The sequence below is a fragment of the Scleropages formosus genome, chromosome 14, assembly GCF_900964775.1.
Source record: "Scleropages formosus chromosome 14, fSclFor1.1, whole genome shotgun sequence".
NCBI classification, from domain to species: domain Eukaryota; kingdom Metazoa; phylum Chordata; class Actinopteri; order Osteoglossiformes; family Osteoglossidae; genus Scleropages; species Scleropages formosus.
Genome location: NC_041819.1, coordinates 25446240 through 25458925, shown reverse-complemented (window position 1 = coordinate 25458925; position 12686 = coordinate 25446240). Strand labels below are relative to the sequence as shown.

At 50.9% G+C, this 12686-nt stretch overlaps 1 protein-coding gene and 1 long non-coding RNA gene across 2 annotated transcripts in view; both read right to left on the bottom strand.

Moving 5' to 3' along the window:
* Positions 1 to 5772, bottom strand: part of LOC114912226 (carcinoembryonic antigen-related cell adhesion molecule 5-like) — a 38205-nt gene extending 32433 nt beyond the window's left edge. Inside the window, exons 1-4 of the mRNA XM_029258173.1 lie at positions 5754 to 5772; positions 5341 to 5637; positions 4701 to 4985; positions 4136 to 4378 (exon numbers count right to left, since the gene is read on the bottom strand). Of these exons, the coding sequence (XP_029114006.1) occupies positions 4136 to 4378; positions 4701 to 4985; positions 5341 to 5637; positions 5754 to 5772 (844 nt within the window). The remainder of the gene's footprint in view (positions 1 to 4135; positions 4379 to 4700; positions 4986 to 5340; positions 5638 to 5753) is intronic.
* On the bottom strand, positions 2289 to 3294 carry LOC114912187 (uncharacterized). Its single transcript, XR_003798134.1, has 4 exons — positions 3196 to 3294; positions 2791 to 2829; positions 2636 to 2704; positions 2289 to 2304 (listed from the first exon to the last, which is right to left on the bottom strand). It is a non-coding gene; the product is annotated as an uncharacterized LOC114912187 (long non-coding RNA).
* Positions 5773 to 12686: the final 6914 nt, after the last annotated feature.

Genomic DNA, 12686 nt, shown 5'->3' with positions numbered 1-12686 from the left:
GTACAGTATGGTACAGTACAGGAAAAGATATTTTATTAATCCCTGCAGGGAAATTCACACACAGCAGCTCATCATGACACATCAAAGTGTAAAAACTGTGTTTTACTCTGTCCTGTGGGGATGTGACCCGGAAGTTCATCTTCTCAGGTGGACGGTCTTTTACCTGCTTTTGTTAAGTTATTCACCTTAGAGGGAGCGTTTGAGGAACCCCAGCAGCTGTGTGAACATTTACAGTCAGTGATGAGTAGAGGCCAGTCGAACCCCTGACCCACTGGGTGAGGAACACTGAAGCTTGGGGTAAAAGACAGTAAAAGTAGCAGTGAGCAGGTGCATGTGGGGAGCTCTGGTCCTGACTCATGTCCCGCACAGAGTCACAGACCCTGAAGCCCGAAGCTCTCGCTGTCCTCTGCCTGCTGTAGCGCCACCCAGTGGTTCCCTGCAGCACCAGCAGGAATAGGAAGGCCCACACTGGAGAAGCACTGAGCTTCTACCTCCTCTTTGTGAGCCCTGCTGCAGAAGGGTGTAAACAAGGTGAACCATGGACCACCCCCACCTCCGACCCCCCAGGGCTATTCCTGAGTGTGGAGCAGCACAAACTGTCCATCAGAAGAGCCTTTAAAAGCCCCTTGATTGGTGTCACTGTGTCTGAGGAGCATCATGTGGCCCCGGTGTCACCGTCACCTGCGTTCACTCTCTCACCTGGATCAGCACCTCCATATCATATGGGTTCGGGAAGGAAGGGTGAGAATGTGGAAGTGCTGCTCGGATGGAGAACATTGAGGTAGTCATGCGTGTGTGAAACCAAAGTGGTCAGTCCATCAGCATTCTGGTGTGCAGACCCTCCACTGGACACCAGAGTGCCGATGGACTAAATGATGGTTGGGACCTAGAGTGTCTAACCATAACCCCAGCCCCACTCCCAACCCAAACTTCAATCCCAGAGCCCAAACCCTAATTTGCTCCCCAACCCTAAACAGAACAGCTACAAGGAAACCGCGGCCTCTAAACCAGGCGGTTGCACATTCAAATCCCATTACAGGCTGCAATACCCCGTGAACAAGGAACAGAGTCCAAAATCATTCTGACAAGAACTACCCAAAAAGGAAAAAACCAACTAGCAGAATAAAAAATATAGGACCGCTGTAGTTGACCCCAAAAAGAGACCACAAGGTGGTGACAGTGTTCAGAACCTTCTAGAATACGAATCTGCTGCAGTTGCACTTACCCAGCATTCTCTCCCACACACACACACGCACACACACGCACACACACAAAAAGGGAAAGGAACAGAGCCGGAAATGAAGAGGGAAAAGTACAGCGAAGGCACAGTAAATCACACCAAGACAATATTGGTGGTGACTGTGGAGGAGGAGAAGAACATTTCCATGTATTGTGTGTCTCTTTAAAGGTGCTCATCTGTACCACAGGACAGGTAAACCCAGGTGTTTCCGCAGGACCGCGGGAGGATATGGTCACTGTGTTCAACATTGCGCTCAGACGCTGCAGTAAGAAATACGCAAAGAACAAACTTTGATTGTATTTATTTATTTATTTATATGAACTCACACAGCAGTTGAAATGTGTATAACGCGTGTAAGGTAAAAGGTGCGAAAAGTAACCAAGTTTACCCTGTTCCCGAACCGTGACAAAAGGCCTGTTACATAAACTACATGTGCTCTATCAGTTGTACCATGGTAAAGTGTTTAGAACATATATCACACTTACTGTAATAAAGATGTAGTGCTAATAATTCGCTATGACAGTATCAATAATCAGCGAGAGGAAAATCATCCACTCTTTGGTTGCTCAGCTCGTACCTTCACCCTGCGTGACCCACAGACCACTTGTTTTTACCAAAAAGGAACAGCAGGTCAGGATGGGAACCCGTGACTTCACCTGAGCCACTGTGGTAAAATACTGCGCTAGAAATGGATAAAAGCGTCAGCAATGAACAGCGACTCAGCGAGATGTTGGATTAATACTGATGAGGTCGTGAAAAATTAACTGACCCTCATTGAAAGTGCAAGTCGTTAACATTTCTACATATGTGATATGCTGTATAAAGAAGTGACTAAATGTGCGTAAATGCAATAAAATATGAAAAAGTGTAGAAAGTGGGCAAAAAATGCATATCGGCATTACTGCGGTACGAGTACTATGGTATTGCTGTGGAACGGTCTGGTTCAGCTGAAGAACTGAGATACAGCCTTGATGTGTGAGCTCCTCCCACACTCTCACCCGGGTCACAGCTCATCACATGGGCTTGACGCGGAGAAAAGGTCTGTAGCTCTTCTCTTCTCTTCTCTAAACACAAGGTAAAGTACACTGTTTAATGTAAACACCACAGACTGAGGGAAATGTTACAGTATTTTCTCCACCTCTGTCTCTGCAGACGACAAACAAATAAACAGAGCGTTTGCGGTCTGGGTCCGCTTGGACTCTGCAGTGGACCTGATGTCCAGTCCAGAGTCTCTGCTAGAACGGGTCAGCACTACAGGACGGCGTGGTACGGTGCGGCGCAATATGGTACAGCACGGTAAGTACAGGGAGAGCGAGAGACAAACACGGGACCGAGCAATGGACTCTCAGTGGACTGTCACTGTCAAGGGGGACACTTGTACCACATCCACCTTACCTTAGAGCTCAGTGGCCATCTCCACGCCGGGGGTCTCGCCACTGCCTACGACTCTCCCACTTTCTGCATCTGAGGAGACGGCAGCACTTGGTAACAACGTCACCAGTCCGTGTCACTGCACATATTAGAGGCCTGTAAACATGCTCTCCACTGACCTGGCGAGTCGTTGCGCCACGGATACAGGACCAGTACGGCTGGAAAGAGAAGAGAAAAACCATCAAGCTTCTCAGAGGATCTGAATCCCCGGCGATCAGCGCCGCTGCTCAGGAGTAAGCGTGTACCCTGTTTTTTACCCTGCTCTCACACCCTGCAAGTGTCCAATAAGAGCTCCAGTCTCGGTGCTTTAAGTCAAAGCAGCAGCGGTGAGTGTCGTTCACGTGGCGAATGTCCTCGTGGAGAGAGACAGGACTCCTCCAGTGGGGGGCGCTCTACTCGTACAGTAGCTATGAGAGCAGTGCGGAAAACGCACGACTTGTACGCATTGTGGGCAACCGCGAACCTTTATTTTCCGCTCCGCCAAGTTCCATCCTGTTTGCATGTAAATGTTGTGCTTTACTTACCGCTGAAGAGTTTTCTTCTGAAATAGATCCCTGCTGCCAGAGCTGCAGCCGCAACCAGAGCGACCAGAGGGAGCACGGCGGCGGCGCGGGAACAAGTGGGAGAACCTTGGAGTTTAAAACACACGTGAGCTTGGAGAAGGAAACGGTGCAAATCAGTGCGGAGCCGTGAGATCGTTGTTTTAAATATTCCTATATTGTTACAAGTGTTTCATCCTAGATTATAACATTATTTTATACGTGTCTCATTATTTTCACACGGGGACAAACAGCGAAAAAAAGTGCCTGGACAGAATGAGGATTCACTTCTAATATCACTGTGTTTTTACCCCACCTGTACCTCCATCCACACTGTGTGTTCTAGGTACCGGGATGGTAAAAGTTACCTCTTATTTCATTGAACTACTGACCTGGAAATAAGTCCATCTCAGTGAGGGGGTCACTGTGCTCCTCACTCTTAGGGTTACTGAACACACAGGTGTAACTTTTACTCTGCTCTCCACTCTTCTCCACCGTCAAGGTGTTTCCCTCCTTTACAGTTTCATTGTCCTCTTTCCAGGAGTATTTGGTGTGTTTAGTCTCCTCTCCCACACAGGTCAGGATGCACTGGGTCTCGTTGCAGGACGTGGTCACAATGGGTTTGGACACCGGTTCTGTAGAGGAAAAGAACTGCTCAGGTAAACACGGTAAAATGTGGATGTGAGCAAATCTGTGGATCCTAAAGACTCTTCAAGTTACAAAAATGCTCAGATTGTTGCTGCATTTTGTCCTTCACTGGACACCAGAGTGCTGAAGGACTGAATACTTTGTCCACTTATTATTCAGAGTGATAGTGACATTTTTCTCCTGTTTGAACCTCAGTGTGATGAAGACTTAACAGTCCTGTCCTGATGTGTCCAGGTGCATCATAACATGTGTCATATACGTCAGATGAACCACTGACCTGGAAATAAGTCCATCTCAGTGAGAGGGTCACTGTGCTCCTCACTCTTAGGGTTACTGAACACACAGGTGTAACTTTTACTCTGCTCTCCACTCTTCTGCACCGTCAAGGTGTTTCCCTCCTTTACAGTTTTGTCATTTTCTTTCCAGGAGTATTTAGTGTGTTTAGCCTCCTCGCCCACACAGGTCAGGATGCACTGGGTCTCGTTGCAGGACGTGGTCACATTGGGTTTGGACACCGGTTCTGTACGAGACAGAAGTTGACATGAAGCTGCTGACTGTGCATCAGTGCTGTAGAACTGCTGTCCATGAACACACAACACGGTGACGCTGAGCCGCCGGGTGACGTCCTCGTCATCGCAGCACTTCACACGGTGACGACACGCTCGCTGCCGCCGCAAAACGTCCTATAAGGTGGCCACTTAGCAAAGGGTGACGAAAGTGTGCAGGTACTTTAAAATCGAGGTGCTGAACTCAGTGCAGCAGGATGTGCTCTGGGCCTTTTACTGTAGTGCTGTCATTTATTACTGGATCGATCAATCAATCAATCAATGGCGGCTACTTACTCAGTGGGATCAGGTCAAGTCCCGTTAGAGGCGTTTTCCCGTTGATTTCAGCAAGGTACCGTCCTTCATCTTCTGCTTTTAACCCTTTCATTACCAACACCCCAGTAGAGTTATTCAGGTCACACTGCTCGCCGGTCTCACATCTGCCATAATAATCATGTTCAGCAATATCCCTGTTCCACGTGGCTACAATGTAGCGTCCTCTCTGCCATGAGATGTCGAAAAGGGTCTCGCTCACATCTGGGTCCAGTTCCACGTCTGCTCCCAGTAGTCCATAGACTGGTTCTGTTTGTCCACATAGATGGGTGGGTAACAAACACACACATTTACGTTTATTCATCCATCTGACGCTTTTCTCCAAAGTGACAAGTCTTGAGCTTCTTACAGTTATTTACCCGTTTATACAGCTGGGTAATTTTACTGCGGCTTCTTATGGTTAGTGCCTCGCTCAAGGGTACCACAGCTGGAGGTGGGACTCAAACCTGCAACCTTTGGGGCCAAACGGCAGCAGCTTTAGCTGCAATAGCTGTGAGGGGTCTGATAACCCGAGAGGGTTTATCGAACTACTGACATTTATTTGTTTATTCTTATAGTAATTCTTAGCTTCCACAGCCCAGTATGAGTATTGTGCTCCACTCACTCGTCACACACAGGGTCACCGTCACGGGTCGAACTCCATCAGTGTTGGCCACACGAGCAGAATACTGTCCTGAGTGGGACATCTGGACGTCTCGCAGGACGAGGGATCCGTCCCCGGTCACATCTCGTTCGGTGCCTCTGGAGACCCGTCCTCCGCTCCTCCGGAACGCCGTCAAAGATCCCGTCCCGGTTTCGTGCTTCCACACCAGGTTCTTGAGGTCCCTAGGGTGTGGACCCCCCCCCAGTGGGATGGTCACCGTGTCCCCGACCACAGCGGTCACATCACATTGCTGCTGGGCTGTGAAATGCAACACACGGGGTCGGGTCAAGTCAGTGAGGGACTGAAACACAGTAACCCCCCCCCCCCCCTTACAGACACACACACACACACTCAATGACTGATCCATAGCTCACAAAGACTCTTCCTTGACATGTGATCAGTTATATTGAACACTGGACTCCTCACTCACTCCACTGGTGATTTATGGAGTTATTTCTGGGTCCAACAATTCAATATTTGAAGGAACTCTGCGTTTTCATTCTTTTATCCTTTTCTTCAGATGAACTAGAGGGAGTGAAAAGTGTGAAAAGTTTGCACAAGAAGTGAGGCGGTGCCTCGAACCCTCGACTCCCACTTCACGTGAACAGAGTGAAATGTTACAGTTTTTTGTTAATCCTTCAACAAAACCACACAGCTTTCAATTTGTGTTTTTCTGAAATCTTTTTATTACAGTTAAAACTGTTTTGGTGTTAAACTCAGGAGTTTGATTACTAATTAGTAAAACATGTTAAAATGTTACCACAGTGCTACCAGCACGGTGCGGTAAATATGAAGTTATTTCGCTGTTTTAGTGTCTGAAAATGAGGGAAAAATGATTTCAGCTGAACTTTTCCTTTCTGTCCACATTGGACAGTTATTTATTTATTTTTATTTTTATTTTTTAGAGCGCGCTCTTCTCACGTAGTGACACAGAGCACTTTAACACAGGCATGCAGCAAGAAAAATTGACACAAACAAGACAGTCAACATTTCAGTTTGTTCTTTCAACTGAGTCCTTCATCTTCACTTATTTAGCAGGTCCCAGCAAAACGAGTTCAGAGCGGCAGCTGAAACCACTGCGCCCCCTGCTGCCCACGACGTGGAGAGCAGTCCTTTCACAATAATGTGTGCGTGTGTGTGTCTGTGTGTGTGTGTGTGTGTAGCCACTCTGCTCAGGACAAGGCGCTTACTGAAACTGGATGCACATGTTATGTGCTTGTGAGGTTAAATTATTATTAGGAAGATGAACGTGGAGGAATAACAGACAAATGGTCCAGTTTTCAAGAGAAAAAAGGGCCTCAAACCATGAAATGGGTTAAAATGCAATAAAACCTCACAACTTTACATGAGTGCATTGATAAAACGTCAATGTCAATACATTCAGAAAGCTTTATTTTAATAATTAAAAGAAATGACTCAAAATTCCAAGCTCAGCTCAATAAAACCTGATTCCCACACACACACACACTTTAACTGAAACCGCTTGTCCCAAGTGGGGTCACGGCGAACCGGAGCCTAACCCGGCAACACAGGACGCAAGGCTAGAGGGGAAGGGGACACACCCAGGACGGGACGCCAGTCCATCACAAGGCACTCCAAAGAGGGCTCGAACCCCAGACCCACCGGAGAGCAGGCAGAGGGCAAACCCGCTGCTCCACTACAGCTCCCTTCGCATCCATACTTTAAAGAAAAATGTAGTTTCACAGGAGTACATTAATATTGGGTCAATTTTACATTATTACTTAATAAAAGCTCACAGTTGTACATGAAGAAAACACCACAGCTGAATATTGTAATAAAGACACACGTTGCAACAGCGGAGTGTAAACAGTGAAAGGAACAAGAAACGCAAACTTACCCAAAGTGACACAAATGAGGAAAAGCAAAGAGAGCTGGAGCCTCTCGGCCGCTACGGTAAACATGGCCACGTTCTGCGGTAAAGTGCAGGCGCAGCCCTCCGGCGTGCTGCTCAAACAGAGGACACTGATGCTCACACACACACTCACACACACACTCACACACACCTTTAACAAGAGTCACGAAACTGAGCTCAGGGACGGAGTTTTAAGATGTTTCCTAATGATTTCATACAAACGGAACTTATAAAATGTTTCATTCCGATTTGAGACACAGTAACTTTTTACACCTGAACATCATGACTGCATTCCTGAGCAAAGAGCACATGCAGTGTGTGTGTGTGTGTGTGTGTGTAATCCAGAAAAATTTAACCTTGCCAGGGGCATTAAACAAAATAAATAAATGAATACACAAAAAATTGCAACACACACAACCTGAAACCACTTGTCCCATACGGGGTCACGGGAAGCCGGAGCCTAACCCGGCAACACAGGGCATAAAGCTGGAGGGGGCACAGCCAGGATGGGATACCAGTCCGTCACAAGGTACCCCAAGTGGGATCGAACCCCACACCCACAGGAGAGCAAAACCCGGTCGAACCCAGTCAAACCCACTGCGCCACCCAACTGAGACATTATGAAAACCTTAAAATATTACAATAATGTACAGTCTTAATGGCCTTCTTATCGTTACACTCCTCAGTAGTGTTTATGTACATCTTAATGTCTTTAAAAAAAAATCAGACATATAGGTTTTTATTAGCAAATTTGACTAAAATGATTAATAAATTGTATGGGGGTGCGGTGGCGCAGTGGGTTGGACCAGGTCCTGTTCTCCGGTGGGTCTGGGGTTCGAGTCCCGCTTGGGGTGCCTTGCGACGGACTGGCATCCCGTCTTGGGTGTGTCCCCTCCCCCTCCGGCCTTACGTCCTGTGCTGTCGGGTTAGGCTCCGGCTCCCCGCGACCGTTTCCAGAACTTTCTGTCAAACTCCAGCTCACATTTATGTTGATTGATTTTTGCTCATGTTCTGCTGCTGCTCCCACAGTCCGGCATCACAGCGAGTCGCAGGGGAACAAGGACCCCACTGGGAATCGTACCGACTGACGGCGTGAAGCGCCGTCCCTCATGTCCCTCCGTCTCTGTGCTCTCTGCGCCTGTTGGACCACGGCACCCTGATGCCCTGAGCACGGTCGCCAGCGGTTGACCCTAGAAGGACAAGCGGCCTAGAAAATGGATGGATGGATGGATGGATGGATGGATGGATGGATGGACGGACGGACGGACGGACGGACGGACGGACGGACGGACGGACGGACCACTGGCCCATGTGGACATTCCTCCAGAGGATTACTGGCTGGGAATATCTGTATCTTTACTGTGGTACCACACAGAGTCTCTCCAGTCTAATGCTTCTAGCCCCCGAAAAGGTACTTTTAAGGGCTATTAACAGTTAATAGGTATTGATGCAGTGAGGGGTTTTGTCCAGTGAGACACACGGAAGCATAACTGTCCATATTGTACAAAGAACTAAAATAAATCAGAGAACAACGATGTTCGGTGACCTTTGGTGACCTTTCATGAGCTTCTGTTCACCACACGTTTTGGGCTCCAAACCAAACTTAGGGCTGTCGATGTGTGAAAAGACCCCTTTGCTCTCACTTTTACCCTCAGACTCTGGCTGCTCTGTGGGATGGACCTGCTCGCCCAGCACTGACCTTGAGTAGGTAAGATACCGCAGTGCTGCAACGTGTCCTTGCGGGAGAGCCCGAGCGTGAGATGCGGCGAATCCGTCCCGGCGATGGGGCCGCCCACACGTCTGTGCGGGAAGCGAAGACCGTTTCCCGCAGCCTTTGAGCGCCGTTGTCCTCCACGCGGCCGGCAAGCCGAGCCCGTGAAAAGTATTCACCCCCCGCGGAGCCTCTTCATGTTCCGGGTTCCGCCGGGACTCTTTGACACCGATGGACAAAAAGAATACTCTTTAATGGCAAAGTGACAGTGTGCTTCTGCACATCGGTTTCGAACGATTTACTAATACACGGCAGCGCGCAACATAAGCGAGTGTAGAAGTATTGATCCCCTGTACTGTACTGCACTGTGACACACCTGAATGAGCAGCGGTGCCACTGCGTCACCTGCGTGCAGCCCAGGCGATTCCCGTGCCTCTGGAAAATTACAGTAATTTGATACGTGTGAGATGATTGAAATCCATGAATGTCAACAAAAGTTCAAGTTCGAGATCATCAACTCACAAACGGCAAAAGTTAGTTTAGAAAATTCTTGCCGAGGGGTCTTGACCCGCAGCTGTACTGTCATCCGGACTAAGGCGTCAAAATGTTGGAAAAAATGTAAAACTTGAAACATCATCCTGAGAAAAAGACTGGAAAGAAAAAAAGCGCTGAGTGAATCTGCACAGCTGTGTACAGAAAGTCACGCTTGATACTGACGGAAACCTTGAGTGTAACACAAGTATCTAAAAGACGTAAGATAAGAAAAGAGGATGTTGTGGTAAACAGGTCAAATATGGATGTGAGCAAATCTGTGCCTCTAAAGACTCTTCGCGTGACACTGATGCTCACATTTTCGTCACATCATCATCCCCTGGACAACAAGTGGCCAAAGTGCTCAGTCCATCAGCGGCGATGTGGTGTCCAGCGGAGGACAAATATCATCAAACGTGTCGTGTGTCAAGTCAGGCCTGAAAATACACACATGAATAGACAAAGAATGCGGTGGTTTCGAGACCCGCCGCTCCGAGCTGCTTCTCCTTTGCTCTTCTGGTTCCGTGGAGCTCGGCCTTCTGGACGCGAGGGAATGTGGGGGAACGCGATAAAATGTCCGAGAAATATGGCGCAAGGACGCCTGTGTCCACTGAGGGGACAGAGTGGACCGAGTCCTTTGCGCTGGACTGGAGGAGGACCGACTGACCCCAGTCAGAGAAGCGCAGGACTATTTGACCTTTGACCCAACCTGGTGCGTCACGTTCGCGCCGGACTGTCCAGGAGTGCGCCGTGGACACGGTGGACTGTTCACTGGGGACATTTTCAGCTCAGTTCAGCTCATTTCTCTAAAGTGCAACACGGAGCTGCTCAGCGCAGTTCACACAAGTCACACAAATCAAAGACGTGTCACATTCGTCACACACATGTCACACACGTCACATGCATGACGCCTCACTCCCTCCGCCGTGTGAACGGCGCTGTTGCGTCTCTGGGACTCTGGGTGCGATGTAAGCGGGAAACAGCTCGTTCTATGCTTGCAACTCGCCACGGGGCTGCACTACAGTCGACGGTGGTCAAATTAGGGCTGGGACGAGCGAAGATGGGACGAGTGAGGAGGGGATGAATGAAGAAAAGATTTGTGAGGAGGGGACGACTGCGGAAGGGACGAATGAAAAGAGGAAGAAGGTGAGACAGAAGGAGAAGAGGGATGCCGAGCGCTGGAACTTCCTGCACTTATTTTTAGGATATTTCCCACGTATTTGTCCTCAGCGAAACTAGGCGTCGCAGAGGAGACCGCCCAACACACACACACACACACACACACACACACCTCCAAGCAACGGCACAAGCCCAGCCGTGTGTCACCCGGTCACGTGCCGAAGGGTTGCTTTCCTGGCTGCTTCCTGTTACCTGGGTTGACCGATCCTTGAACCCACCGATCCATGGTCCACTTCCTCCTGCAGGTTGTGCCGCGCGGCAGCAAACACACTATGAGTGTGTCATGGAAACATTTGTCTCATGCTGACAAATAGTTCTGAACAACACACAGGCCTGTCTGACTGACAGCAGGTCTCTACGGGGGCTGCTCCTCGCCACGCTGCCCCCCCCTTCAGAATTTGCCGCACCTGCAGACAAACACACACACGTATTTCACAGCGCAGATACACACGGCACTGCATGATGCGCGAGCCGTTGGCCTGGTGCCGGGCAGTGTTGTTCACCTGGTCTTCGCCGGTCCCTTGGGCACCAGGTGGGCCAGCTGCTCGTTGTCCAGGTTCCTCGCACCCGGGTCTGCCCCCTTCCTAAGGAGCAGCTTGACCTCCTCCAGCGGGGGGCAACCCTGCCCTGCAGCGCGCTGTTGCCGTCGTGCGCCTGTGGGGGGCGAGAGCATGAGGGAGCGCGGCCGCTCCGCGCACTAAAAGCACGGACTCCTTTGAGGCGCGCGGTGAGACTGCCGGTCGCCATGGCAACCACGCCCGTTTACCTTGTCGTTGACGGCGGACAGCGAGTCAGGCCGTTCCAGGAAGAGGCGCAGCAGCTCCACGTCGGTCTCCTCGGCCACCGTGTGCAGACACGTGCGCCCACTTCTCAGGTCCTGGGGGGGACACGTGTCGGTCCGTGGTGCGAGGAGCTCCCGGCGAGCGTCGCCAGCACTCCCACCTCGGTCCTGTAGGAGGCCCCCATGAGCAGCAAGGTGCTCACGCACTCCCCCAGCAGCTTGTGCCGGCGCAGCAGGGCATCTGTGGCCGCAGAGCGGGAGCCGCGGCGCCGGCCAGCTCCCGCACCACGGCATTATGGATAAGGACCGCGGTGTGCAGCGCAGTGAGGCCTGTGGGTGGACGAGAGGGCCACGGTTAGGCTCACGGTCATGGGCGGCTGGAGGAGAGTGGCCAAGAGCTGGACTCGTCGTCGTAGTGGATGGCGTCCACATCCAGGCGGGACCCGGTGCTCCGCGGATGGCCTGCGGAGCAGCAGGGGGGCGCAGCGGTTAAGCGACTCAAGGGCTGTGGCTGAGAGAGCAGCAGGAGGCCGACCGCTGAGGCCAAGCGCACCCAGCGGAGCCCTTGTGCACGAGCTGAAACTCACAGTCACGGTCATGGTCACGTGTGAAAGGGATGCCGGGGCGTCGCCAGGTGGGGACGCGAAAGCAGGTTCTCTCATTTTCGGGAAGCGGCTCCTGTGCTCACCTGCAGCACGAGGACGCGGCCTTTCTCGGCACACAGGCGCGGGGGGGTGCGCCCCCAGCAGTCCACCGTGTTCATCTGAGCGCCCAGGAACAGCAGCTGCACTATCAAACTCCACTACCTGTGTGGAGTTTGCATGTTCTCCCCGTGTCTGTGTGGGTTTCCTCCGGGTGCTCCGGTTTCCTCCCACAGTCCAAAGAGATGCTGTTCAGGTTCCCCCTTAGTGTGTGAGTGTCACAGAGTGAGTGTGTTTCACTGATGCCTGGATGAGTAACCCCTTGTAAGTAGTGTATCTAGCAGTGTAAGTCACCTTGGTGAATAAGGTGTCCCCGTCACTGTCTCGTCCCAGCAGCCGCTCCACGCTCAGGCCGGACAGCCTGGACTCCTCCTGCTGGATCTGCCACTCGAAGAAGGACACGCCCCCTGACAGGTAGGTCAGGTACGAGAACGGGTGGTCCGATGGCGGCGGGACGCCGAGCTCAGTGAGGGCGTGGCCGAAGCGCTGCTCTCCTGCACCTGCACCGTCGCTATGGAAAAGGGGGGGACG